The sequence below is a fragment of the Bos javanicus genome, chromosome 3 (genome assembly GCF_032452875.1).
Source record: "Bos javanicus breed banteng chromosome 3, ARS-OSU_banteng_1.0, whole genome shotgun sequence".
NCBI lineage: Eukaryota > Metazoa > Chordata > Mammalia > Artiodactyla > Bovidae > Bos > Bos javanicus.
Genome location: NC_083870.1, coordinates 60,432,239 through 60,458,876, shown reverse-complemented (window position 1 = coordinate 60,458,876; position 26,638 = coordinate 60,432,239). Strand labels below are relative to the sequence as shown.

The 26,638-nt window shown below is 35.8% G+C and overlaps 1 protein-coding gene across 5 annotated transcripts in view; it reads right to left on the bottom strand.

The window, feature by feature from the left end:
• Positions 1-303: 303 nt before the first annotated feature.
• Positions 304-26,638, bottom strand: part of TTLL7 (tubulin tyrosine ligase like 7) — a 151,117-nt gene continuing 124,782 nt past the window's right edge. For 2 of the 5 annotated variants that reach the window (XM_061411457.1, XM_061411458.1), the window contains exons 20-21: positions 21,809-21,982; positions 304-4,777 (exon numbers count right to left, since the gene is read on the bottom strand). In XM_061411457.1, the coding sequence (XP_061267441.1) occupies positions 4,657-4,777; positions 21,809-21,982 (295 nt within the window). In that variant the 3' untranslated portion in view covers positions 304-4,656. Of the gene's footprint in view, positions 4,778-6,001; positions 8,906-18,606; positions 18,750-21,808; positions 21,983-26,638 lie in introns of those variants that run through there. The other 3 variants (XR_009735390.1, XM_061411459.1, XM_061411460.1) reach the window with 3 other exon arrangements.

Sequence of the window (26,638 nt, the reverse complement as noted above, 5' to 3'; positions counted from 1 at the left end):
CAACCCACTGCAGTATTCCTGCCGGGATAATCCCATTGACAGAGGAGCCTGGTGGGTACAGCCCATGGGGTTGCAAAGACTCAGACATGACTAAGCACACGTGCACAAAGTGATCCTCACGGTGCTATTGTCAGTGCAGCAGAAGAAATTTACTGTGAAAATATGTTTCATCACCCTGAAAGCTTAATTGAGAACCAGTCTCTTCTACTACTTAAAACTCTGTGTGTGTGTGTGTGTGTGTGAGAGAGAGAGAGAGAGAGAGAGAGAGAGAAACAGAAATAAGCATTTGATGACATATGCAGCTTTCTTATGTTAAACATTTTTATTACAGTAACATATCTGAGTAGTTGAAATATGTCATCATACAGGTATCACATGCTGAAGCATGATGATGCAATACTAACTGCACACTGTGCTGACATTTCAAGCATATTTTCTGTAACAACATTTGCATTCATAGACAGGCAGTAAAACACATGGGGATAATCTGCATCATGATTCACGGGAGCAAATGTATTGCTTTCAAACTAATCTTCAAACCTAAAATCTTCAGCCAATCTATTAATATTCAAAGTTGTAGTATGTATATTAGTTATTATATGAACCAACCAGCTCAGGACTAAAACTGTTGTTTTAGTCTTTGAAAGAGAAATATCAGCATCATCTGATAACTTTTGTAAGGTAAGTCTTACTAATTTAGAAAATATTGGCCTATTGAATAATGATTTTACCAATAGTTTTCAAATTGGCAGGTGAGGATAAAGTAAAAACTTTGTGTAGCTCTTTTTAGTTAATACAGTCCAGTTAATAGAAACTGTTTTACCTGCATAGTTTCCTTCAATACCATATACCCAACTCATAATAAGGCAAAAAGGAAAAACACCAAGAAAGGCAACAGTCTCAAAGTGTGCAATTAATTTTAATTTAACATTTTTGGTCACCTGCCAATTTATTGCTGAGGCAAAAATATACCACTATAAACCAATATTTTAAAAAGCAGAATTTCTCTTTTCTTGACCTAGTCCATGCAAAGGTCAAAACTTTAAATGGAACTTGAAGTTTAAAAAAGAAGAAAAGAAAGAAAAAAAACAATGTAAGGAATAAAATTTTGATTAATACACTTTCAAATTTTATTTGTAAGTAGCACTTGTCCAAAATATTTAGATAACTAATTCAGTTCTGGAAAGCTTTATTAAATTTCTCGATCTCAAGATAAAAGAAATTTTCACAAATCACCAGGTCATAAGAATAGAACAACTGTACTTACACTTTTTATTGTTTAACCCTTAGGACCAAGTAAACTAGGACTCAAAATGTTAAAAAAGTTTTACAGAACAGAAAAGGAAGGTATTTATTGTCACTCTTCTCAACATATTTGCTATTATATTTTAAAGAATATACATATAAGAGTTAATCAAATGCTTTAAGAAAACTACAAATAATAGAGCTTACGCAACTATCAATTTTTGGTACTTTTGAAAATGTCAAGTAATGTGGAAGTTTAGATTTAAAGAGAATTTTTAAATGGAATGACTTTGTCATGCTAAAGAAGAAAGCATTTGGATTAATTTATATTAAAACATGAAATTTAAAGTTTGATAACTAAAGTCTATAATCATATACTTTCTAATGAAAAAAGACTTAGAATGAAATCTTTTTCTTGATGTCTACAAGCCACTATCATCTAGCTGTGTGTAAGTATTGGATGAGAAGACTGGGGTTTTTTGCTTGAGTTTGGTTCATATTAGTTTTAGGGGGAGAACTTAAAAAAGTTTTGTGTATTTAGACCTAATTCAGATATATGAAAAAACGTGTGTAGATCTTTGCATCTAACATTCCTATTGCCATTTTCATATTTGATCCTACTATAATTTAATTTTTATACATGCAAGGTAAAATAAAAATTGTTGCTAATAATCATAATATGAATCACAATAGTTCCTTCAACAGAATACATGAAGCAAATACTATTACAATGCTGGATTATTACAGTGAAAACTAATCTGCAATCTCATACAATATTCATATATGATAATTTAACATTAAAAGGTTGCTTCTTGGACAGTTCTGGAATAACTTCAATCATATACAGTTCTGGAAAGCATCAGTCACAGAATGATCAGGGATATATCTTTTAATGACAGAATGAAAATATGCTTTCATCACAAGTAAACCAAACTCCCTATTAAAAACTCTGGTAAGACTGAATAGTTTCTGGAGTTTTTCAGATAAAAAAGTATGTTCTCTCCTAGAAGAGAGTCAGACCCATACTATCACTTATACTGATATATTTTAACTCTATGAATAAAAAATTTATAATAAAAACTAAAAAATATTTTATATTACTAAAACATTTCTATGGCCTCTAGAGACTTTCACAGTTTATTACTGTGTCTTCTTAGTTTCTCATTAAGGAATAAGCGTGAACACAACCATAGTCCACAGGGTACCAGGTAGTATACTTAAATAATGGGCACATGGCTTTTATTCACATCTTCCTCATATCAGAACTAGATGAGTCTAAAGAAGCAAATGTGGGCAAGAAAATTCTAGCACTCAAAAAAAGTCAGACTTGGGTAGCTAGAGGAATCAAATTTGATTGTTAATAACTAACTGGGTAGTTTCATATATGTAAAGTTACTCTTTTTAAAATATTTTTTCCTAGGGGGAGACATGTTAGACATTCTTTTCACTCTAGCAAATTAAGTCACCACTGTGATTTAAGCTAACGCAAGTGAGTGGCCAAGAAACTGGACTGATATCATACATCAGACCTTTGAAACTGTGTCTCATTCATGAACAAATCATGAATCTGAGCCAAAAAAATGACTAAAATTGCTCCATGAAAAGGCCTACTTGCTGATCATTCTTACAATGATTTTATTAATATCCCAATTTCAGCATTATTTATTCTCCAAAATTCTAAACATATTTAGGAATTCACAAAATGGTGTCATAAACACTCAGAGCTACACTGTGATTTCCTTCATCCTGACATCCTTATCCTCTTTTCCCACAGACAATAACTCTCCTTTGGGATGCAATTACCATGGAAGAGTATCCATTGGAATATGAGTGTTTGGTAGTCACAAAGAATCCAGTAACTAGCAATAATTTAGGGAAGAACCTATTTTATCCAAATACAGCCTCAGATTATGACTTTAAAAGCAAAACATATCTAACTTACAACCTTGGGTTGTCAGTTACCCAGCTTGTGAATTAAGCAGGCCAGTTTGCCCCCCTCAGTTCTCCTTCTGCTTTGGGACCATTTCTCGATTTACTGGAAAAAGCTTTCAGGATAGTAAAAGGAGGTAAAACATTCATGAATGTTGCAAATAATTACCATCTGTGAAAAATAAAACTACTGTGAGAAATTAAAATAAAATTCTAAAAGGTGAATATCACAGTCTCGAAGGATATCCATGGTATTTATTATATTTGTATAGAAAACTGAAAGCTCACTCATAGTTTTTGAAACTGTAAGCAGAAAAGGAAGTAAACTGCTATGAAAATTATGCATAATAACTTTGGACAAGAAGAAAACTTCATACTATATTTTGATTTTTTTGAAATTCTCAAGAGAACATCCATGACTAATAATAGTAATCAGAATCTTCTTTTTGTAATAATTTAGATGACTTTCTATGGTGCAATATGAAACTCTGTATTAGTCTTTGCAATGTATGTTGGTCTCAAAATTGAGAGACTTATAAAATAATGTGACATATTCATTCTGTAACATTGAAATAAGTTTAAAATATCAGCTCTTCCCCTTCTGAAGAGAAGAAATTGTATTTGACCATATGTACCCATCAGAGGTATACTTTCAAAAAAGAAAACGTAAGTGGTATGAGTGGTAAGAGATACAAAAACCATATGGAAAGATTTTGCTATTACCACCATTTTCTGTTCCCTTTATGTGACTCTCAATAAAAAGTAAAAATATAAGCTAGTAAGTTTAATTTTTAACCCACTGGATTGTCTTCCATTTTAGACAGTATTGTGATCTTACTAGAGCCTTACTGAACATTTACATTATCATTTTCACAAGTAGCTAGATTCCCACACTGAGGAATAAAAATATTGGAGAATCCAGGTGGGATTTTTAATATTAATAGCATACTACTGTGTGCTACAGTAATGACAAACCCATTTTATACTTAATCCTATCATCAAGCAACACCAAGCTTCTAATTTTTGTTTTCATTTTAAATGGCTACTAGATATATACGAGAATTAATAAAGTAATATACTATTAGTTCTTTTTAAGTCAAAAGTATTATCTAGAAAATAATTTAACACTGTAATGGGATCTTCAAGATCAATTCTGTTTTATATACTCTGCAGCAAAAATAACATTTCTAGTAGGAAGGTATTAATTATAAACCTAGCAAATTCTAGACATTCACATATTTGTGTAAACAATTTTAACATGGTTTATTAGGTTAAATCTTATATCCAGTTTCCTGCTAATTCTTCTTTCATATATTATAATAAATATATGTGTTATTTGAGTGCATGTGTGTACATATTTTCACACACATATATGTCATATATACATAAAACAGTAGTTAATGGTCACTGTCTTTTCAATATTAAATTGGGGAAAATATGAATTGCTATTATGCATAACCCATGGTGATCTTCCCTTCTGTTTCACAAATGGCCATATCGGGATGTAAACAAAACATTGGAGCGAGCCATTCCAGGTGAACTGTATTTCAAGTTGTAGGTTGGTGTTCTCATGAAGAATTGTGTACTTCCTGGCAGTAAATACCTAAAAATAATAGTTTAAAAATTAGACTTTTACAAACAAATTAATATTAATATCTCCCACTAAAGTGTTATGTGGTTAATAATTTGTACATCTTACATGAGAAATGACACTGTAACAATGCAATCCACATAAAAGGATTTCATCTCCTGAGGAGGGGAGGCAGGAAAGGGTCATGAAGCCTCACTTAAAGAGCTGCATATAGATGCAAAATGTGGTCTTAGTATCCCAAGATATTCCATAAAAAGCCATGAACTTACAAGCTAGGAAACTGTTTACATCACTCATGTTAATTTGGAATTCATTAATAATCTCTGTAAATAATATGTGTAGCCAGTCAAATATTTCTTAAAAACATGTAACATCATGTAACATGAGAATTTGGCTAACCACATTAAAATAATTATTTCAAGGATGTTGAAACCATTGATTTTAATTTTATAATATATCACTGATGTATTATGACTGTAGTTAATCTGAAAGAAAAAGTTAAAGATTAAAATTTATAACTAAATTATAAATTTTATACTCCTAGACTACTGGGTGCTTAGATTACAGAATACCAGAAACAATCATGATTACAGGTTGCATGCAACCTTTGCACCCAAATGTATTTCAGAATATATGAATATTCCAGATTTTAGGACAATATGGTGTATATACTATATATAATGCAACATCTTCATCAGAGTCTTAGGGCAGCATTGTGCAAACAAATCATTAATATTTCTGTAATGAAGTGCAGAAACATTCACAATAAATTGGAAAAAGACTATAAACAACTTTGTGTCAATTTAGATGTGCCAATAAATGGGTTACTTTTACTTTATTTCTATTAGTTTGAGTTTTCAGAGCTTTGAGATTTAGGAGTTGCAAATAAGAATGTGTGCCTGTATAATCTTATTCCTCTGGAAAGCCTTTGATTGGCATTAGGCCATTCCAATCTATATGTCAAGAGAGAAATGATTAAGGAAATTGACATGAGCAAACACAAGTATCACTATTAAAAGCCTAAGTCCAGATGATGATGAGGACAGGCTAGAAAGTCAAGACAAAGATATCTATAAAAAATTTCTAAGAGAAGTAACAACAGAAGGAGATTTATAATTAGTCTTAAAAAGAAACAAAGGTAGAGATCAAATCATTTTTTTTCTTCATGTGACTGTAGAATCTTCCAGCCACAGGATCATACTTCCAAAGACAAATGAAGAAACCGAGGACCAAAGATATTATTAGCTACCAATTCTTTATTAAATAATACTGGTAACTACTAACTTCTGTGTCAATGGAAAATTACATTTATATTGTTGTTACATGAATTTTGTAGAAGAATACGAATTCATTATGATCAAACTGCGTACAGCACTCAGATTAAAATGGCAGAATTCCACATAATATTCATAGACATCATTTCATTCTGAATTATCTGATAATATCCCCTAAATCTATTACTTAATATCACAAACTATAAATAATTGCTCAAATCATTATGTTAATAGAGCAGTAAAATAATCTACAACAAACTAAATTAAATCAAAAGTGCACAATGGGTGATGAATAATGAAACAATTGATTTCTCACATCATAGATTATATAAATCATTTTCTTAATATCACTTGGGTAATTCATATGAATTAATTATTATGTCAAGAGCTAGTGTATCATGATGACTGATCTGATATCTTCTGAAAGAAACAGGCTGCCCCTCCTATCTAGGGCAAAGGTGCAAAGGAAACTAAGGTGTCTGATCAAAATGCACTATTCCATACTACCTGAGAGTTATTCTCTCTCCTACTGAAAATTGGTTACATCCTGGTTACCCTGATAATAATTATAGTAAATAGTAACTTTTACCAACTTTCTTTTAAAGACTCTCCAAGCAATAGTTATTACTGGCATTACAATAACATTCACATTGCCTTCTGAGCTAAAGATTTTCATTTACACAGGTGAAAAAATAAAAGTACAAAGTCCAGGGTTACAGTGAACTTATACTATTTTATTTAACACTATTTTGTATTTAAAAAGTATTTGTGTGTGTGTGTGCCAGCACCATTATACTTGCTTTAAAAATATTTATTTTTAATGATTCTCTAGTACTCTTGCCTGGAAAATCCCATGGACAGCGGAGCCTGGTAGGCTGCAGTCCATGGGGTTGCTAAGAGTCGGACACGACTGAGCGACTTCCCTTTCACTTTTCACTTTCATGCATTGGAGAAGGAAATGGCAACCCACTCTAGTGTTCTTGCCTGGAGAATCCCAGGGACGGGGGAGCCTGTGGCCTTCCGTCTATGGGGTCGCACAGAGTCGGATACGACTGAAGTGACTTAGCACCAGCAGCAGCATGGTATATATTATTATCAGCTCCATTTTATAGATGAATACACCAAAGTGTACAGGCGTTAAATGACTTGCCCACAGTCACAAAAGTGACTAGAGCCAAGATAAAGATCCATTTGGTCTCACTACAGAACTATTGCTCCCCAAAAATACTATATTGCCATTTCTGTGTATGAATTCCAATTTTAAAACTGACAAATACAATGATTACATTTATTTTTCAGAAATATGAAGTATACAAACTTAGAAAGTAGAAAAATATTAGCCACAAAACTAAACTTTTAATAGAAGCAGAAAAGGCTAAAATGAAACTAAAGATGTAAAAAGGAAAATAAATTCAGTATGAACGTAAAAAAGCATATAAAATCACACTGTAAGAAACACTTTGCTTCCCTAAAGCAAGGGCTGTGGGATATTTTAAAGCATTACAGTGAAACACAATGGATTATTTGCCTTAATATCTCCATTAAGATCTCTTGGGAGAGCCCACAGTAGCTGAATATCAAAGATTATTTTTAAATTTTCTCTGCAATGAAGTTAATACAATTTGATTTTTTAGCAAGAAGAATCTCTAGAAAGTGGATTTATAGATAGTATCTAAAGAGTGTCTGTTAAAGCACAAAAATATGTGAAGTCTCCAGCTTTATTTCTATTGTAGCTTACTCTCGAAACACAAATATAGCTAACTCGTAGCTAACTCATTCCAAGAAGAAATAACACAAACTATCCTCTTTGTTTCACACACATACCCTTACTCCTCAATTCTGAGATGAGGGATACACATCTTCACATATCCATCATATAAATGTAAAATATGCATTTATCTACTTCCTATTTGACATAGAATTGTTTGGTTTGTCATGTACCAATTTATTGCTGACCATGAAGAATCTCTAGAACATGAAACATGTCAAGACTGGTAAGTTAATTAACCTTGAAACTTAAAATACACACACCTCTGAGATTTTCCTGGAGAAAGATCCAGGACCCCTGACCACACCTCCCCCTTCCCTATCCAGAGTAAACTCAGCTTCCTGGTTTGGGGAACACAAGGTAAATAAATTATATCACTTTATTTAGGCTGTGTTCTTTTTAACTATTTTGATTGTGGTAAAATAAATATATAACATGAAACTCCTTATGATTTTTAGGTATCCATGTTCAGTGTAAATATATTCACACTGTGTAATATTGGCTGTGTAAAATGGTTGTGTAACCAAAACTACAACCTGGTTCCAGATCTTTTCATCATGTCAAGCAGAAACTCTGTACCCATTAAACATTAAATTCCCGTTTCCTCCTCCTCCCAGTCCCTGATAACCTCTATTCTGTTTTCTGTCTCAATAAATTTGTTCTAGATACTGCACATAATTGGAATCATACCATATTTCTCCTTTTATGTTTGGCTTATTTAATATGCTTTGAAGGTGCATCATTCCTTTTTACGTAGTATAATATTTTTATGCTTTTATATTTTTATACATAGTATAATGTATTTTATACTAAGTATAACCTTTTAACATAGAATAATATTTTATATTTATAAATTTTATATAATACTATATTTATATTTACAATTTTACATAGGCATAATAATAAACATGCAAGTAGCTCAGTGATAAAAGAATCAATCTGCCAGTGCAGGAGATGCAAGTTCGATCCCTGGGTCAGGAAGATACGCTGGAGAAAGAAATGACAATTTACTCCAGTATTCTCGCCTGGAAAATTCCATGGACAGATGAGCTTAGCTGCAGTATTTGGGGTCACGAAGAGTCAAACACGACTGGGTGACTAAGCACAGAACAAAGAGTCAGACCCAACTGAGCACACATGCAAAAAGAGCAAAGAGTAGTAATACACACATAAACATATCACATTTCATTTATCCATTCCTCTGCTGATGGACATTTGGGTGGCTGTCACCGTTTGACTACTGTAAATAATGTTGCTATGAACACTGGTATACAAGTACTGGCTTGAGTCCTTGTTTTCAGTTCTTCGGGGTATGTACCTAGGAGGGGGAATGCTGGCTCATATGGAACGGCTACCCACTCCAGTATTCTTGCATGGAGAATTCCATGGACAGAGGATCCCGGCAGGCTACAGTCCACGGGGTCACAAAGAGTAAGACACAACTGAACGACTAATACTTTCATACTTTTCATGGTCATTCTATATTTAACTTTTTAAGGAACTGCCACTGTCTTCTACAGCACTCATGCCATTTTACATTCTGAACCAGTACTAAATTCTCAATATACTTACCAACACTTATTATTTTGTATTTTAAACATAACACCCAGAACATTGTACTGTGGTTTTAACTGCAAATCCTGCCTCTTGTCATTTGCTAACAACATGGATTTGGATGAGCCATTTCACTTCTTTGGGCTTCAGTTTTCTCACTGGTGAAAAGAATCCAATAGTTCTGCCATGCCTGTATTACAGAGTAAGGACCAAAGGGAATAGTGCGTATAGGTGAAATATTATTATTTATGTGTTACTAACATCAGCCTTGCTTCCCAGGTAGCAAAGCGGTAAAGAGTCTGCCTGCCAAGACAGGAGATGCAAGGGATACAGGTTCAATCCCTGGGTCAGGAAGATTCCTGGGAGAAGGAAATGGCAATACACTCCACTATTCTTATCTGGAAAATTCCATGGACAGATGAGCCTAGTGGGCTACAGTCCATGGTGTCGCAAAGAGTTGAACACAACTGAACAACTGAGTACTCACTCAACATCAGCCTCTTTAGCAAGACCATGCCTGTTTTAAGATAGATGTACCAAGCTATCTTAACCTAAGATCAAAATAGTATCATGTATATAACTTGATTTTTAAAACTTTTCAATCAAAAAGTACATAAAATAAACATCTAGTAAATGAATATTATAAAGTGATTACTCATATAACTGCTACCCAGGTTAAATGACTGAATATTCCTAGCACCCCAAAACCACGTACTGCTGCCCCATAAACTTACCCACTATCCAGACTTCTGAATAGCCATGATGGTGTGATCACTCACCTAGAGCCAGACATCCTGAACTGTGAAGTCAACTGGACCTTAGGAAGCATCACAAAGCTAGGGGAGGTGATGGAATTCCAGCTGAACTATTTCAAATCCTAAAAGATAATGTTGTGAAAGTGCTGCACTCAATATGCCAGCAAATTTGGAAAACTCAGCTGTGGTCACAGCTGACTGGAAAAGGTCAGATTTCATTCCAATCCCAAAAAAGGCAATGCCAAAGAATGTTCAAACTACCACACAGTTGCACTCATCTCACATGCTAGCAGAGAAATGCTCAAAATTCTCCAAGCTAGGATTCAACAGTATGTGAACCAAGAACTTCCAGATGTTCAAGCTGGATTTAGAAAAGGCAGAGGAACCAGAGATCAAATTGCCAACATCTGTTGGGTCATAGAAAAAATAAGGCAATCCCACAAAAACATCTACTTCTGCTTTATTGACTATGCCAAAGTCTTTGACTGTGTGGATCACAACAAACTGTGGAAAATTCTTCAAGAAATGAGAATACCAGACCACCATACCTGCCTCCTAAGATCTGTATGAAGGTCAAGAAACAACAGTTAGAAACAGACATGGAACAACAGACTGGTTCTAAATTGGGAAAGGAGTACGTCAGGGCTATATACTGTCACCCTGCTTATTTAACTTATATGAAAAGTACATCATGCAAAACGCTGGACTGGATGAAGCACAAGCTGGAATCAAGATTGCCAGGAGAAATATCAATAACCTCAAATATGCAGATGACACCATCTTTATGGCAGAAAGCAAAGAACTAAAGAGTCTCTTGATTAAAGTGAAAGAGGAGAGTGAAAAAGCTGGTTTAAAATTCAACATTCAAAAAACGAAGATCATGGCATCCGGTCCCATCACTTCATGGCAACTAGATGAGGAAACAATGGAAAGAGTGACAAACTTTATTTTCTGGGGCTCCAAAACCACTGCAGGTGGTGAGTGCAGCCATGAAATTAAAAGGCACTTGCTCCTTGGAGGGCTTCCCTGATAGCTCAGGGAAGGGATAGGCTACCTACTCCAGTGTTCTTGGGCGTCCCTTGTGGCTCAACTGGTAAAGAATCTGCCTGCAATGTGGGAGCCCTAGGTTTGATCCCTGGGTTGGGAAGATCCTCTAAAGAAGGGAAAGGCTACCCACTCCAGTATTCTGGCCTGGAGAATTCCACAGACAGTCCATGGGTTCACAAAGAGTCAGACACGACTGAGTGACTTTCACTCACTCACTCACTGCTCCTTGGAAGGAAAGCTATGAACAACCTAGACAGCATGTTAAAAAGCAGAGATATTACTTTGTCAACGAAGGTCCATCCAGTTATAGCTATGGTTTTTCTGGTAGTTATATATGGATTTGAGTTGGACCATAAAGAAATCTGAGCACCGAAGATTTGATGCTTTTGAACTGTGGTGTTGGAGAAGACTCTTGAGAGTCCCTTGGACTGCAAGGAGATCCAACCAGTCAATCTTAAAGGAAATCGATCCTGAATATTCATTGGAAGGACTGTTGCTGAAGATGAAGGTCCAATACTATGGCCACCTGATGCGAAGAACTGACTTATTGGAAAAGACCCTGATGCTGGGAAAGACTGAAGGCAAGAAGAAAAGGGGATCACAGAAGATGAGATGGTTGGATGCATCACCGACTCAATGGAAATTGAGTTAGAGCAAGCTCTGGGAGTTGGTGATGGACATGGAAGCCTGGCATGCTGCAGTCCATGGGGGTCACAAAGAGTCAGATATGACTGAGTGACTAAACTATCCATACTTCAGTGGCAATTACTTCCTGTTTGCCACCTAAGTACATATTCTGTAATACTATAATTCAGTTTTTCTTGTTTTTTTTTTTTTAATTTAAATATAAATGAAATATGTAGTCCTTTGCCTGTGGCTTCTTTTGCCCAATTTCTGTTAGAGACTCATCCATATTGCTGTGTATGCATGCAGTTTGTTCATTTTCAATGCTGTCAAATATTCCATTGAGTGGACATTACAAAACCTGTCCATTCTTCCTTGAATAGACATTTTCAGTTCAGTTCAGTTCAGTTGCTCAGTCATGTCCGATTCTTTGCGACCCCATGAATCACAGCACGCCAAGCCTCCCTGTCCATCACCAACTCCCAGAGTTCACTCAAACTCATGTCCATCGAGTCGGTGATGCCATCCAGCCATCTCATCCTCTGTCGTCCCCTTTTCCTCCTGCCCCCAATCCCTCCCAGCATCAGGGTCTTTTCCAATGAGTCAACTCTTCGCATGAGGTGGCCAAAGTATTGGAGTTTCAGCTTCAGCATCAGTCCTTCCAATGAACACCCAGGACATTTTAGGTATTTCTAATTTCTAGCCATTATAAGCAAATGCTACTGTGATGATTCTAAGATGGTCTTGATGCACATGGGCATACATTCTGCTTAGAATCATTGGGAATAAGATAACTGAGAAAATGGTAAACTTTAGTGGGTTATCCAAACTTTTTTAAAGGTGATGATGCTCACCATCATCAGCAGTGTGAAAGAGTTTCCATTACTCTACATTCTCAACAACTCATGGTCTGAAAGATGGGTTTCATGTCTCCCTGAGTACGAGTTTGAACACTTTGAATACTTACTGCCTTTAAAAATGCCTCTTCAAGTATCTTCCCCATTTTTCCATGGAGTCTCCTATTTTCTTCTTAGAAATCTGTAGTTCTTAAATAGTCTGTATAACAATCTTTTGTAGGTTAAACAGATTGCAAATACCAACTTTCATTCTGAGGCTTGCTTTTTCACCTTAATGGAGTCTGCTAATAAACATATATTCTTAATTTTAATATAGTAAAGTTTATCTTTTCATTTATAATCTGTACTTTCTTGGTCTGATATTTTACACTGTTTGCGTACCTCAAGGTCATGAAAAAATCTCCTATATTTTCTTCCAAAATCTTTAGTTTTGCCTTTCACATCTGTGTACTCAATAATTTGGAAATGATTTTGTATATGGTGTAGGTAAATTCAAGTTTCTTTTTTTATTATTATTTGGAAACTCAATTGCCCCAGAACCATTTGTTTAAACAAACTGTTAACCCATTTGTTATAAGTGTCCCCCTTTTGTCATAAATCAAGTCTCTATATAAATTTGGGTCTATTTATAGCCTTTCTGTGGTGGTTTAGTTGCTAAGTAGTGTCCAACTCTTGCAACTTCATAGAGTGTAGCCTGCCAGGCTCCTCTGCCCATGGGATTCGCCAGGTAAGAATACTAGAGTGGGTTGCCATTTCCTTCTCCAGGGGATCTTCTCAACACAGGAATTGAACCCGAGTCTATCCTGCATTGCAGGCAGATTCTTTACCAAATGAGCTATGAGGGAAGTCCATGGCCTTTCTGAGTGCTTCTATTGGTCTATTTGTCCATCCTTTTGGTACTAGTGCATTGTCTTCAGTTCAGTTCAGTTCAGTCTCTCAGTTGTGTCCGACTCTTTGTGACCCCATGAACCACAGCACGCCAGGCCTCCCTGTCCATCACCAACTCCCAGAGTTTACCCAAACTCATGTCCATTGAGTCGGTGATGCCATCCAACCATCTCATCCTCTGTCGTCCCCTTCTCCTCCTGCCTTCAATCTTTCCCAACATCATGGTCTTTTCAAATGAGTCAGCTCTTTGCATCAGGTGGCCAAAGTATTGGAGTTTCAGCTTCAACATCAGTCCTTCCAATGAACACCCAGGACTGACTTCCTTTAGGATGGACTGGTTGGATCTCCTTGCAGTTCAAGGGACTCTCAAGAGTCTTCTCCAACACCACAGTTCAAAAGAATCAATTCTTCTGCCCTCAGCTTTCTTTATAGCCCAACTCTCACATACATACATGACTACTGGAAAAACCATAGCCTTGACTAGATGGATCTTTGTTGTCAAAGTAATGCCTCTGCTTTTTAATATGCTGTCTAGGTTGGTCATAACTTTCCTTCCAAGGAGTAAGCGTCTTTTAATTTCATGGCTGAAATCACCATCTGCAGTGATTTTGGAGCCCAAAAAAATAAAGTCAGCCACTGTTTTCACTGTTTCACCATCTATTTGCAATGAAGTGATGGGACCGGATGCCACGATCTTAGTTTTCTGAATGTTGAGCTTTAAGCCAACTTTTTCTCTCAGACACTATAGCTTTATTATAATTCTGAGTACACTGTAGTAAATCAATCCTACTATTTCAAGAATATCTTGTCTATTCTTGGCCCTTTGTTTTTTTGTATAAATGTTAGAACAAACGTTAGTCAAATTCTTCACTCTGCAAAAAAATTGTTAGGATTTATGTAAGGAATATGTTGAATTTATAGATATGAAGAACTATTTGAGAAGAAATGACATATTGATATTGATTTCAATATCAATATAAGGTATAACTTTACATATAACTTTACATCTTTTACATTTTTCTGCATAAGGGTCTTACATGTTTTTGTTACTTTTATTCTGAAGTATTGGTTATTCTTTGATGCTATTAAAAATGACATTTTATCTAATCTGTTTGTTATTGATATAGAAAAAATATTGATTTTATTCACATTTTGATTTCATCAAAATTAGTAGGTTTACTTAGTAATTTATCTGTAGAGTTATTTAGATTATGAATGCTATGAATGTCATCACAACCATTAGTAAGGAGTTTTATTTCTTTCTCTCAAATCCAATGCCTTTTACTTTCTTGACTTGCTTCCTTGAGTAAGCCAGGTCAAGTATAATGATAAACAAAAGTTGTAGTTAATAGGTAATCTTGTCTTGTTTCTCTTCTCAAAAGAAAAGCCTTCAACATTTCACCATTAAGTATATGCTTGTAGGGGTTTTGTAGTTACTTTTTATTAGATTAAGGGATTCCCTTTTGTTTTTAACCTGCTATTCATTTTTTAAAGCAAAAATGTATATTGAATTCTATCAAATGACTTGTCTGTGTATTTTAAATGATTTTTTAGTCTACTAAAATTACACTGATCACATTTTAATTTTAATTGTACCTTTAAATAGATTCAATAAACAAAAGTTAGTCATGATACATTATCCTATTTAAGGTTTCTAGGTTCATTTTGCTAATATTTATGTAAGATTTTTGCATCTATATTCAAGAGTGAGACTGAATTTTCATTATCCTTTGCCTTAATGTCCTGGTCAGGTTTTAGTATCAAAGGTATGGTAGCCTTTGGTATCGGTAGCCTTCTATATTGTCTTGTGTCATTTTGGTAGTATGTGTTTTTCAAGGAATTTTTTAACGTAAATTAACAAATTTATCAGCATGAAATTTTTAATATTTGTAGTATCTGTAGTTATCTCTATTTCTATTCTTGATGTTAATTGTTTCTTTTATATTCTTGATCAGTCCCAACAGTGATCAATTTTATTAGTCTTTTTGAAAACCCACTTTTGCCATGTTGATCTTCTTTGTTCTGTTTGCTTCATTATATTATTAACTTCTGCTCTTGTTTTTATTATTTCCTTTTTCTGTATTCTTTGGGTTTACTTTAAAGTTATGATGTCACCATTCAAGATGATGGATCATTTAATTTTTGCCTTACACTCCCTAATATGTTCTTTTAAGTCTATAAGTCTCCCTGTGATAATGATTTATGTACATACTGCAAGTTTTTATTTCTAATATTTTTGTTACCTAAGTACATTTACATACATAATGATTTTATTTTTTATCTTTCCAAAAAGGATGGATTTTGTTACTTTTAAAGGCCTGTGATGATACTTTGCATGATTTCAATTTTTTGGATGTTTCATCATTCCACTAGTTGATTTTTATAAAAGATTCAGGTATGCTTACTGTATTGTATTCTGAGGTGACTGACTTCACTATTATGTGACAGTTAAATCTGTTAATCATATTGTTAAAATTTTCTTCTTTTTTAAATCTTTTGAGAAATATATATTAAAATCTCCTTCAATGGTTGTAGATTTGTATATTTTCCCCTGTAATTCTGTCAACTTTTGCTTTGCAAAATGTTTGGGATATTATTACATGTAGGAATCTATGCTGTTTATCAAAGCCCCAATCTTTGACAGGTCCTGAACTCCTACTTTTTTCTTTTAGGTCCGAGTGTCTGTCAAAAGCACTATTCAGTACTAACAAGTACCTGGTTTTGACTCTCCGATGTTTTCACAGCAAATGTTTTGTTGGTATTTTGTCCAGCTTTTCCTGTCAACATCAGAGGGAGGATTTGTCCGAACACCTAGTACTCTACTGCTAAAGGCAGAAGCTCTAACTCAGAGATTTAAAAAATGACTTTAGCCACAAAAATGAGCTTATATGAAGGCTCAGTACATAAAAGATAGAAATACAGAGATGCTGAGACTAAAAATTGTTTGGCAATCCCAAAGCCTTTGAAATAAGGCTAGCTATCGTGAAATACTGACTCTAGTATCCTAGATACATGGATATAGATATAGATATGCATACAGATATAGAAACAGAGGTAGATTTAATGATCCAGCTGTGAATATCAGTTAGATTTGCTTAGTTATGAGTCCACCTCTGAGAAATGGCTTCTCAGTTGGTATGGCTATTTTTTTTTTTTTTCTTTTTTTGGTCACACCACACAGCATGCAGGATTTTAGTTCCCTGGCCAGGGACGGAACCCATGCCCCTTGCACTGGAAGCAAGAGGTCTTAACCACTGGACCATCAGGGAAGTTCTGCTGCTAAGTCACTTCAGTCGTGTCCAACTCTGTGCAACCCCATAGATGGCAGCCCACCAGGCTCTGCCGTCCCTGGGATTCTTCAGGCAAGAACACTGGAGTGGGTTGCCATTTCCTTCTCCAATGCATGAAAGTGAAAAGTGAAAGGGAAGTCGCTCAGTCGTGTCTGACTCTTCGCGACCCCATGGACTGAAGCCTACCAGGCTCCTCCGTCCATGGGATTTTCCAGGCAAGAGTACTGAAGTGGGTTGCCATTGCCTTCTCCAAGGGAAGTTCTTGGTATGTCTATTAAATTGCTATCTTTCTGAGACTGCAAGGTTGAAGGCCACTCTCTTCCATGTAACAGGTGCTACATATACCTTTAAGCCACATATACCTTTAATATATTCTTAAGAAATATTAATATCCTGCAGATGTGTGGTCAAGATAAAGATGGTCCATTAACATGACTGATGGGAGCTTTATGTTCTAATTTTACAGATAAATTAGTCAAATATATATTTCCTCATGAAATATTTAGCTATACCCTCTCCATTATTTATATTAGGCATACTTATGAAAGTGAACTGATGAAAGTGAAAGTGAAAGTGAAGTCATGTCCGACTCTTTGCAACCCCATGGACTATAGCCCACCAGGCTCCTCCATCCATGGAATTTTCTAGGCAAGAGTACTGGAGTAGGTTGCCATTTCCTTCTCCAGGGGATCTTCCCGACCCAGGGATCAAACCCTGGTCTCCCACATTGCGGACAGACGCTTTACGATCTGAGCCACCAGGGAATCCCTCTATTTATACTTACACTTACTTATAAATATAAATTTATATTTTAATAGGTATACTTTATAAATACAACTTATCAATCTATTTTTGTTATTGTCATTCAGTTGCCCAATCATGTCTGACTCTTTGTGACCTCATGGACTGCAGCACATCAGGCCTCTCTGCCCCTCACCATCTCCCAAAGTTTGCCCAAGTTCATGTCCCTTGCATCAGTGATACCATCCAGCCATCTCATTCTCTGACACCCTCTTCTCCTTCTGCCCTCAATCTTTCCCAGCATCAGGGACTTTTCCAACGAGTCAGCTGTTCACATCAGATGACCACAACACTGGAGTTTCAATGTCAGCATCAGTCCTTCCAATTAATATTCAGGGTTGATTTCCCTTAAGATGATTGGTTTGATCTTCTTGCTGTCTAAGGGACTCTCAGGAATCGTCTCCAGCATCATAGATTGAAGGCATCAATCCTTCAGTGCTCCGCCTTCTTTACAGTACAGCTCTCACAACCGTACATGACCACTGGAAAGACCATAGCCTTGACCATACAGACCTTTGTTGGCAGAGTAATGTCTCTGCTTTTCAACATACTTTCTAGGTTTGTTGTAACTTTCCTGCCAAGAAGCAAACATCTTCTGATTTCATGGCTGCATCATGGATGCAGTCACCATCCGCAATGATTTTAGAGCCCAAGAAGAGGAAATTGATCACTGCTTCTACCTTTTCCCTCTCTATTTGCCATGAAGTAATAGGGCTGGATGTCATGATCTTAGTTTTTTTTGATATTGGTGTAGTCTATGAAACAGAGATAGACTTTTTTGGTAATTTTCTAGCTTTCTCTATGAACCAGCACACGTTGGCAATTTGATCCCTGGCTCCTCTGCCTTTTCTAAACCCAGCTTGGACGTCTGGAAGTTCTTGGTTCATGTAATGCTGAACTAAGCATAAAAGATTTGAAGCATGACCTCACTAGCATGGGAGATGAGTACAATTATCTGATGGTTAGCGCATTCTTTAGTGTACCTTCTTGGGAACTGGGATGAGGATTGTCCTTTTCCAGTCCTGTGGCCACTGCTGGGTCTTCCAGATTCGCTGAAATATTGAATGCAACACCTTGATGGCATCATCCTTTAGAGTTTTGAAGAGTTTACTGGAATTCTGTCAATCTATTAATAAATATCAAATTAATTGACTCCTATATATAAAGTAAAATGCTATAGGTTCCTAATATACAAGGGAAAGAATGTGTAGCCATTTTTCCCATTTTTTAAAATTAATGTGACTCCGGGAGTTGGTGATGGACAGTGAGGCCTGGTGTGCTGCGATTCATGGGGTTGCAAAGAGTCGGACATGACTGAGCGACTGAACTGAACTGAACTGAACTGACATTAACTTGGACTTTAATAGCTTGATATTAGATGTGCTCAGTCACTCAGTCATGTCCAACTCTTGGTGACCCTATGGACTGGGGCCCACCAGGTTCTTCTATCCATGGAATTCTCCAGGCAAGAATACTGGGGCAGATTTCCATGCCCTCCTCCAGGGGATCTTCCCAACCAGGGATTGAATCTGCGTCTCTTGCGTCTCCTGCATTGGCAGACGGATTCCTTATCACTAGAGCCACCTGGAGGGATGTGTTAGTTTCTCTCTCTTTGTGTTTCCAAGTAAAACTTTGACCAATATATATTTTCTGGGCTCTAACCAGAAGTAAATTATTTGATTTGCAGGTTTAAAAGAAGGAGCCAGTCAGGCTTGGCTCAGCCGCTTTCTCTTTTTGTATCAGCCTACCTGCAGAAAGAATGCATTTTTACTTGCTCTCCTCCCAACACTAATAGAATAAGACTTTATGGATAGTGCTAGTGGAAGGTTTGGGTTGATAGAGTTCTGTCTTTGACTGGATGGATACACTTAATTCTAGAATTCAACATTAGAAAACACGTGACTCTCATCTATATCATGTCTCTCAATAGCTTTTTTCAGTAATGAAGCTACATTTTGATGATCATCTGTAATGCTCCTACATTTCTCTCTCAAATGGTTCTGAACTTGGCAAGGAATAAAGGATGTGTTTACTGACCTCTCTCCCCTAAGAAGCTTATAATCACTATACTGGGGTCATGCTGAACATTTATCAGGGTCCATAACTCAAGATCGCAAGGGGAGAAACATTTCTTCCGATCAAAAGAAGGGGAGGAAAATTTTAAAAACTGAAGCAACTGTAAGGTATAATTTCTTCCTCCAGAATAGCCAGCAAAACTCATCTTATTTTGCTTAGCCATAAAAGTAACATGATCCTTCAACAGAAAATAGGTTATGAAATCTGGATTTTTAAGAGTGATATTAAAGAACCTGAAACCATCCTTCTTAGAGCAGAATTAAAGGTTTTTCTGATCATGATCCCAGAGTATCATTCTTAAAGAGAAGGCCCTTCACTTATATGTTGTAATGTATTAAAGATGGCCCTCATTTTTTTAAAATCATATGAGAATATTAATAAAAGTAATATGAGCTTTATTCAATAATTTGCTTCTGTCAAACCATTAAAACTACAAAATACAGCTTTGGTATTTTAAATATTAATGTCTAACTTTACCTCCATCATTTTTAAAATCAATCAGCTTCTGTTTGCTGGGGGATAGTTAAAGATACTGCATTATACCTCAATAGTGTAAAAGACAAACAAAGGTTAAACATATCTCTCTCAATACTTTTTGTGAAAAGCATTCCAAGCCATTCTGCTGTTGCAGATGAATTTTGTAGAAAGTTAGCTATATTATATCTCCATGATTTTTTAATAAACAGATTAATTTCTAGATATTTCAAAAAGAAAACCCAAGCTATGGTAGTTCATTTTCCTCACCATCTATTCAGTTACTGCTGTTTGTTGTTTACTAAGTCATGTTTGACTCTTTCATGACCCCATGGACTGGAGCCCACCAGGCTCCTCTGTCCATGGGATTTCCCAGGCAAGAACACTGGAGTGGGTTGCCGTATCCTTCTCCAGGGATCTTTCCGGCACAGGGATTGAGCTGACAGTCCCTTCCCAGGTGGCACCAGTGGTAAAGAACCTGCCTGCCAATGCAGGAGACAAAAGAGACTTAAGTTCAATTCTTGGTTGGAAAGATCCTCTGGAGGAGAGCATGGCAATCCACTCCAGTATTCTTGCCTGAAGAATCCCATGGACGGAGGAGCCTGATGGGCTACAGTCCAAAGGGTGGCAAAGAGTTGGATATGACTGAAATGACTTAGCACGCTCCTGCATTGGTAGGTGGTATAGTTGCCACTGAGCCACCAGGGAAGCCATTCAATTGTTACCAGATCCTATTATCTTTTGATTATCACTTAGTTTTTCAAAATCATGGTTTATACTTTTCTCTCTTAATAATACTACAAAAACTTACACATACTAAAAGTCACATGAAAGTGAAAGTATTAGTCTCTCAGTCATGTCCAACTCTTTGAGATCTCATGCTAGGCTCCTCTCTCCACGGAATTCTCCAGGCAAGAATGCTGGAGTGGGTTGCCATGCCCTTCTCCAGGGAATCTTCCCTACCCAAGGATCAAACCTGGTCTCCTGCATTGTGGGCAGATTCTTTACCATCTGAGCCAAGACATTTGTCTTTAATTCTAATGGGAACTACGATTGTCTTGAGAAGCGCTAAAATGTACTTCTTGTTTACTCTGTGTATCTTTGCAGTAAACAATATCTTCATGTTTTTAGAAAACTACCTATTTTAACTGGACAATATTTATAAAAGTCCAATTTTTAAATGGATCTTAAAATCCACCTCCCACAGATCTATTTGGTGATAAAGGGAATAGTAGAGCCATACTGAACATTAAAAATGAAACTAAAGGCATCTTCTCAACTATATTAGGATAGAGGAAAAAGACAAAATATCCCTGCTGAGGGAAAAGTTAAATTTATTACCATTTTGTATGCTCTTACTTGGCTTTTGAAAAAAAAAGTATGTTAAGTTACATAATATCATTTCCATGTTGGTTATCTTTGAAACCTTCAGGTTTGTGATTGTTGTTCTTGTTCAGTCTTTTAAAGGTAAAGATTGTTCAAGTTAAAAGAATCTTGTAGATAGTAGCAAGTATAAATTTTTAGTCTTTAGCTTTTCTCTAGCCATCTAGACAAAAAGAGACTTTCACTTTCAAAGTACGTTGCAGCATTACTTTATATAAAACACACAGGATCTAGGAAATGTAAAACAAGTACCTGGAATTACCCCAATCAGTACCAATGCCTGAGAGTGATCCTCTTGAGTCACTTGCATATTTGTAAACCACTAGCAGGCACTGTTTACAAAGCTCGACTAGGCGCTGGCAACATTGAAGCTGCAAAGGAGTCACCACTTCCGGGCTTTTATTGAAAATACTCTCCCAAGAGGATCTGTTGGCATGGAAACAGACATGACCTCATGTGGCTGTTAAAAATGGCAACCAATAATATCATTTACCTAGCAACAAACCAATAAAGAAAAAGTATAAATGGCCTCACATATATGAAGTAACTACAGATGGTTAAAGTTATCCAGTAAATATGCAAATGAAAGGTAATCTTTATGTTAAAAAAATACAACACAGAATTCCTATCTTTAAAGATTTAACTGATGCCAGCTCTGAGTAGCTAACAGGATGGTTTCCCAATAGCTCCTAAAAACTGAGTTACTTTACATCGAAGGAATTGTAAAACACTGAACTAATTTCTCAAAACTTAGGTATTCTAGAAATACAGATTTTCTAGGAAGCTATATTTATTTTTATATTAATGATGATTCCACAGATTAAAAGGTCACTGTAACTTAATTTGTGATCTCTCTGAACCAACAAAATTTAGATTAATCCCATGATTATGACCACTGCTTTCAAAACATGTTCATATGTAATTATGTCCATGATATTCCTAGAGCACACACTCTATACTGTAGAAGTAATGAATCTCAACAAGTGCTGCCCTGCCGCAGTTCCAAAGGCAGTGTCCTTCAGCACACTCAGCTTAGCGCACAGCACACGGTAGTACACAGTGCCTTGGTAAACTTGAATGAGCACACGTGTGTGTGTGCATGTGTGTGCATGTGTGTGTGTGTACACATATATATTTGTTCACAATTCCTAAGTTGACTGTTATGACCCAAATGAGAAAACATGTTACTACCCCCCCAGCATCGGGAAAGAGAGAGAGAGACTGATTTCCTTAGTGTAACTGAAACTCCTTTCAAGCTTCAAGGGGAAAGTTTGCTTTGAGACTTGGTAATGGTCCAAGTCTCATTTTACATAAACCAATTCACTTAATCCTCAGAGAAAGAAAAGACTAGATTTTAAGAAAGAAAAAATATATTAAGAAAAATATTTTTCTGAAGAACTGCATTTCCCAATGGGAAATTCAAAGACTCCATTTTCAGTCTTCTGTGGATATTTGATATCTTTGGAATTTTTAAAAAATGCTGTAGGAACTCATAAAGGTATTTTTTAGTAGAAAGTCTATTGTTTATTTTTTCAGGAGAAACATGGTCCCAAAAAGACAGCATGTCATCAGTGAATGACATATTTTCTTAAAGGGAATAAGATTCAAATAAGTAGACTGAAAGAAATAAACTTTCTTCTATGTTCTGAGATGTTCAGGGCTAATTATATAATAGAGTTTTTATTATTTAAAAGGGATTAAAGGTTATTTTCATTCAAGAAACAGTAATATGTTAGTTAACTCTAAATTTTTATTTTATTACTAAATGTAAGAAAAACTAGATATGACATACATGTCTATATATCTATATTTGTATATATATACACATATATGTCACCAATTTACTTTATGTGATCAAGAAAAATATTGGAGAATGCCAATTAATAAGGGAATTTGTTTATGTCTTGGCCTAGCAAGTCTTACATGACTGGGTTCAGAGAAATTACAGTTTCATCTGAATGTAAATACACAAAGAAAATGTTCTGACTTTTGACTGAGCACTTTACATTCTCTTCTCTGGGGTTCTAGTTATTTCCATAAAAGCCTACCTCCATCACCACCCTCTCTTCTGAATAAGAATATATTTCTATTTTAATACTTTGGAGCCATTTGATTAGATTCACTATCAGATCACTTACATCATGGTAATTTTTGTTTTCCTGACTTGAAGTAAGAAAAGAACAAACAAAATTGAAGAAAGACAAATGAGCTTCTTTTATCAATATAACACCTTAATTTGACATAACATTCTGAGTAATATGTGAGTTATAATATGGGCAGCTTTGGCCTTTCATTCTGTCATTGTTTCTTAAAAACTGAAAATAAACATGACAAGGTTCTCTACCGAATTTTGCTGTGTATGTTCACTACCACTGACCAAAGGCTACATTCTACACTATTAATCCATATTTAAGTGTCAGAGTGCCAGAGTCACTCATAAAGAAAAAGAAAATGACCAGGACTAGCTTTGCTTGGCACTAGGCTAATGGTACCCCTCTGCAGAAAAGAAACCTATTCTTCGTGTGTTTAAGAACTGTGTCCCCTGCCACCTGGCACAGCTGAGTAATGTGAAATCCCTCTACAACACTACAGTATCTCAATTTTCAATACTAACACAAAAAATTTAAATAAGTGAAAGGATGGAGAATAATTTATGACACTAATGCCTTTATCAAAGAACTCAGGGTCTTATCTGCCTGCTTTCTGAATCTAAATTTCAAGGAAACGGGAGGACCAAAATCCACGAATTCAGAAAGAACATTTAAATGGTTAAAAAGTTCTCTCTGGCACTCCTGAATCCTCAGAGAAATATTAAAAGTAACAACTTCAAATGACATGTTAAAATAATATAACAATAAGATACAGAATACTGAATAACCTCCTGGTAACAAAGGGGAATCATTAATGAAATCCAGAAACTTGAAAAGCCACATATTATCCAATAATCCAATAATTTTCACCACCTTTTTCATGAAAAATATTTAATAAAGCAGCTATCTAAAAAAAAAACATTTATTTCTTTTTCCTCTGGTAGGAGCCCTAATGAATGATCAAGGAGCCCAAAGTTAAGTAGCAAAAAGAAGAAAGTAAAAAAAAAAAAAAAAAAACTGGATATCAGCTCAGAAAGATTAATGAGCTGAAAAGTACTAACAACACAACATCCAACTAAAGTGATACAGAACAGTAAGGGTCACATCCTTTTATTAATAAGTAGCATATATGATATGCATACATTTTCACATAGGCATATAATTCAGCCTAGAAGCAGACCCTTGCCTTAGAATATTCCTTACAATTTCTTCCCCCAAGATTGTTAAAAAATAAATAAAAATAGAAAGCATTTCTATGATGAATTTCCATAAAAAAATGTCTTTGACTAAACAGTCTAGATTCTTTTCTCTAAGGTTTACACACCAGGATTTTGAGTGAAGATGGGGTTTTTCCAAATAATACATTCCTTCTCCCATAGGCCCCTGTTTCCTCTTCTTCCTCCTCCTGCAAGTCTAAGCTGCAATGTTACTTCCCTTGGACACCTCTTGTGAGCTCTATGGCCCAAGTTTAAGTCCCATAGCACCCAGGCTTGCCTTATCTCAGTAAAACGTGGTGGATAATTTTATTTATGAAAATTCCAAGAGCTATTCCCTTGGAGAGGACACATTCAGAATGTGGAGCATCATTCTGAATAGCACTCCCAGGCTGCATGTGATTAAAAGAGTCTCTGGGCATGGGCTTCAGCAGCCTGAAAGAGCAAGAGAAAAGAGTGAGCATGTTTTCTATTCAGTGCATCAGCAAAACCCCTGGGCCAATTGTCAGAAAACCAATGACAAACATCCACATTATTTGATGTTTTGAGATGTAGACAGGGAATGGTTTATTCATTTTGATTTATTATTGGGAGTTGAGACAGGAAGTGGCAGGAATCAAGGTGGTTCAGAGTTATTTGGATTATATTTTTTCCAAGAGTTTTATACCTAACTGTGAAAGCTGCACCTTTTATTAAAATCATTCCTTTAGAACTAAGCTTAGAGTAGATTTTTTTACCTAGACCAATAGGTTGTTAGATCAAAGGTTAAAGTATACATTGACTGGACATGATTCAAAGAAAAAGTAGAGCTATCCTGGATTCAAAGTGCCAATCAAACACACACACAGAATTATCTGACTTCATTAAATTAAGGAACCCGAGGAATGTCACTTGTAAAGGTATAAAATGAAATCTAGTATAAAACTCATCTCTACAAACCACCAAGTTTTTAAAGAAATGGTTAGCGAGAGGAGGTCAAATCGGATGCAGAGCTATTCCTGCTGCATCTGCTCAGTTTGATGGGTTGAGGATTTGGCTAGTGCTACAGGGCTTGCAACATAGCAAGCTTGGCAACCACTGGTAATGCTGCTTTGAGAAGCGTGAATAAAGCAGAGAGTTAAGAACCTGGACTCTTGACAAACACAACCTGAGTTTAAATGCAGGCTCACTATGAAAATTTGGGCAAGTTATATACTTTATGCTTCACTTTTTTAATCTATACAATGAAAATAATAATAATAGTTTACTAAAAATATTATAGTGGCAATTATAAAAATATTTAATACGTAACACAGTATCAGACATTTAGTAATCCTTCAAAAAATGTTATTTACTTTCATTATCATTACCAGTAGTAATAGACACCACCAGAGAAATGTGAGTAGAGTACTGTTCCAGGTACAAGAAGAAAGGATTCTGAATGGAGTCGAAGTAAATGACCAAAATAGAGTCACCAGCACGCATTTCAATAGCTGACTATCTTACTGTCTTCCATTTGTGAAGAGAAGCTGAAATTCATGTTCAACATTCCAACCAATGGATCAACAAACAGAAAGAAAAATCTCTAATTATGATTTAAGATAAGAGAAATTCTGTAGATAGTCAGCAACTAAGGGTCATGGCTGCTGCTGCTGCTGCTAAGTCGCTTCAGTCGTGTCCGACTCTGTGCGACCCCAGAGATGGCAGCCCACCAGGCTCCCCCGTCCCTGGGATTCTCCAGGCAAGAACACTGAAGTGGGTTGCCATTTCCTTCTCCAAGGCATGAAAGTGAAAAGTGA